Raw genomic sequence first — 3,400 nt, 5'->3', positions numbered from 1 at the left:
GCATAACTATTACAACTAAAATTTAATATTACAATTATATTATTTTCACACAATAGCAATTAGCAATATTGAAAGTATTGTGTGTGTCATTACTACTTTGCTTCAAAATAAGAAAAGAAAAATACCAATAATTACAACAGCATAGCATGCATGTGAAACATCTATCATAATAAGTTTCTTGTTTTGTCAATGAAAAAAAGTAAACCTTGTTGAAAATGATGAAAATCACGATTGACTACTGAATGAAAGAAAGGTCCAAAATCAGGATACCTCTGTCTAAACAACCGATCCCTTTCTTCAATTAAATGAACCTGCCCTTGAAGAGGATCAATCCCAAACCCACTAAAGTAAGTTAAATTAGAACCAAGTGACTCCATCTCACGAACTGCATCTTCAGTCTCAGGAAGTACAGATGGCTGCACATAAGCCGTCATATTTGCTCGTCTCATTATCTCATTAGGTGTACCATTTTTGCGTCCTACAACAACAGAAACATAAACATAAGCTTGACAGTAAAGGACACCAGACTAATACAGTCAGCGGTATATTAGTCACCTTTACTTACCACGTAATGTATGCTGATTCCAAGATTCTATCGCTATTATAGTTCCAATGTTTGCAACCCGTATGGAAAACCATGAAACACAAAACTTGATTAAACTGTCATCCATAGGAATCAATCCTTTTTCTTCCATGTCTATAAGGCATGCCTTGATGGGATAGTTGACCCTGTTGTTGATTTCTACCCATATTCTCTCCACTGGATGATTCTAGTGTGATATAATTATAGTTAGTTACAATTTATTGACCTTTCTTTGTAATTTGTAATCATGTAGTGATTTCATTCAACAGAGTACATTCAATCATAGGCAGCAGCACGGTCAAGCATGGATTAGTCTGGTCACGAGGGGCGTGACCAGACTAAGCATGGATGGGCAAAAATATAAGACATTCATTTTATAGTTAACCACATTCTACCTTCAAAAATAGTACTGGTAGCAGCACTGTTGTGAAGAGGATATCTCAAAAAACATTTAAATAATTATAATTATAACCTTTATTTCTACTTTTTGCATCTTTAAAACATTATTTCAAGTACATGCAGTTACATGAAAGTACATGCAGAGAGGGTATAAAAGTAGATACATGAGAAATTTATTAAACTATGTGGATGCATGGTCAACATTAGATTCATGATGCAATGATTGTCTTCTACAATTTTTCTGCATCAGGCTACACCATTTTGCTTAAATTTATATTCTGCCACTGCCTATGCATTAAATCTGGTTTGTATGAAATGGGCAGTCCAGTGTGTGCTATTACCAATTTGGATGTTGTTTGGAGATGTGGAGCACGTTGTGTGTTGTACCGTAGGTGTGCTAATTTTTCTTGGATAAAAAAAGGATTAGCTGCCACTCTTTTCCATGGTCAACTCGGATCTGATCCCACAAGCCATACTTAAGAACCATAGGTCTATTGCAAGGACAAATAAAATCATTACAAAAAGTAAGAGTTATACACTGTACTTGTAAAAATGTGTATAGATTTCAATACAATTCTTTATTGGTGATGTTATGAAAGCAACAATTTTTGTTGCTAAAACCATCAATGGCACAAATGTGAGTGACACCATACATGACCAATTTCTCATTTTGGTCAATGTGGACCTTGTGGCCAAAGTAGTCCGCACTATATGGAACAGGATTCAATGATCTTGTGGCAGCTTCAGTTCTGTCCCGGTGGTACACAGGATTGGCATGTCTAAGTGCTTGCCCCACTCTTGTCTCGCTTACACGAACTTCATGAGACCTCAAAAATCCAGTCATGGTTTTCCTTCCATATGAAGGACCAACCTAATGATACAAGTGAAATCATGCACCACATATTTTATAACAGGTAATTTGAAAGGGAAAATTTTGGGACAATTTTGATTTAATTGCCATTTGACAAAATGAAACCCACCAATTTGAACAATTATTATGTCTATGCTCAATTGGAATTTTTCAATACTTCAGCATACTTATAGTTATGTCCTTTTTAGTGTAACAATTGTACTTGCACTTAAGTAATGGGCTAGGTACTTCATGTGTCTTATAAGTGCTTTGAAATCTTTCTAATATAATGTATATTGTAAATAACATTAACACATCTGGTGTAATTACTATAATAAAATGCAGGTGCAAATGTGCATTGCTAGCCAATCTATCAGGCAGTAATTAATGTGCTAAAGTCTGATTCAAATAAGGTCACTCCAATGACATATATTTTATCCCATTACCCACCCACAATGCTTATTTTGTTTTATTGGTACACTATAATATACATTAATTTATACATCAAAATCACCTGCCTGTATCACTCCTATGCATGCATCAAAACTTGACTGGTGGTGGTTCAATATTTTTAATGATCATTTGAAAAATACAGTTCAAAATAAATTCAATCCAATATCATGAAATATTGGGAATATCAATACAGATTAGATACAATGTTTAATGTCACACTCATGGACTTGTGCCCCTTCTTTATGCTGTGATTCATACATTCTACTTGATTAACTCATTACAATACTTATTGAAATAATCTTTATAAATGTTACTTAACCTTGGGTATATTTACTATGTTATAAATGTATATACATATTCAAGTAACATTTCATTGATTATCATCAACCATTTATTGGGCAGAACACTTACTGGTAAAGTAGAATGCTAGGCTGTACATGTACTTCAGGGTCAAGTGAGGGGCCGACATTGCTGTGATTTCTAGTAAATTATTAATTGGGCGAAACCTATATACTGTATATGCCATATATTTTGCGGGTATACATTTTCACGATTTGGCTTAACTTTTGTATTTGCGAATGAAAATGTTGCAATTTTAATGTAATTACCACACCTACTATACAATCAGCATGCTATTTTGCAAATTTGTCCAAAACACAAAAATCACAAAAAAATTAATGCCCGTGAAATATGTAGTGTATCATTATGGTATACTGACTAATTAGTCTTTGTACACTTACGTAAGGGTGTGGTGAGGCATGCAGCCCATGGGCCCATTAGAAAGAAATATAGAATATGATTGATATTACTTACAGTTCTGACAGCTGCAGGGACAACTTGCTCTAAAGCCGCATCATCCAATCGATTGGTTCGGTGTATTCCCTTGTCAGCACAAAATCTCTCAATAGTACGAACACTGAAGCCTCTAATGCTTGGATACCTAAGTTTAAGAAACTGACTGAGACGATAATGCGTCCAATTTTCATTTATGATCTTGTCCTTTATGAAGTCCTCAATATCATGCAAAGAAATATTGGACGCCATTTTGTCAGTGTGGTGAAGCAGGGCCAGGGCTGGGCTGTGGCTATGCATAGATATTATGCCGTAACTATGGC

General features: G+C 34.8%; 1 protein-coding gene across 2 annotated transcripts; it reads right to left on the bottom strand.

Annotated features, from left to right (window-relative positions):
* Positions 1–53: 53 nt before the first annotated feature.
* On the bottom strand, positions 54–3,394 carry LOC109582357 (uncharacterized). 2 transcript variants are annotated; one of them, XR_002185053.1, is made up of 5 exons: positions 3,099–3,394; positions 1,527–1,853; positions 1,324–1,473; positions 566–770; positions 54–478 (listed from the first exon to the last, which is right to left on the bottom strand). XR_002185053.1 is itself a non-coding variant. In XM_019997027.1 (3 exons), exons 2-3 carry the CDS (start codon positions 693–695, stop codon positions 165–167), a joined length of 444 nt encoding a protein of 147 aa, XP_019852586.1. In that variant the 5' UTR covers positions 696–770; positions 1,324–1,512; the 3' UTR covers positions 54–164. The 2 variants fall into 2 exon arrangements, 1 of the variants encoding a protein (XP_019852586.1); XM_019997027.1 differs by lacking the exons at positions 1,527–1,853; positions 3,099–3,394 and having other exon boundaries at positions 1,324–1,512.
* Positions 3,395–3,400: the final 6 nt, after the last annotated feature.

Source organism: Amphimedon queenslandica, unplaced genomic scaffold (genome assembly GCF_000090795.2).
Source record: "Amphimedon queenslandica unplaced genomic scaffold, v1.1 AMPQUscaffold_13388, whole genome shotgun sequence".
NCBI lineage: Eukaryota > Metazoa > Porifera > Demospongiae > Haplosclerida > Niphatidae > Amphimedon > Amphimedon queenslandica.
This window is presented reverse-complemented; position numbering and strand designations above follow the sequence as displayed.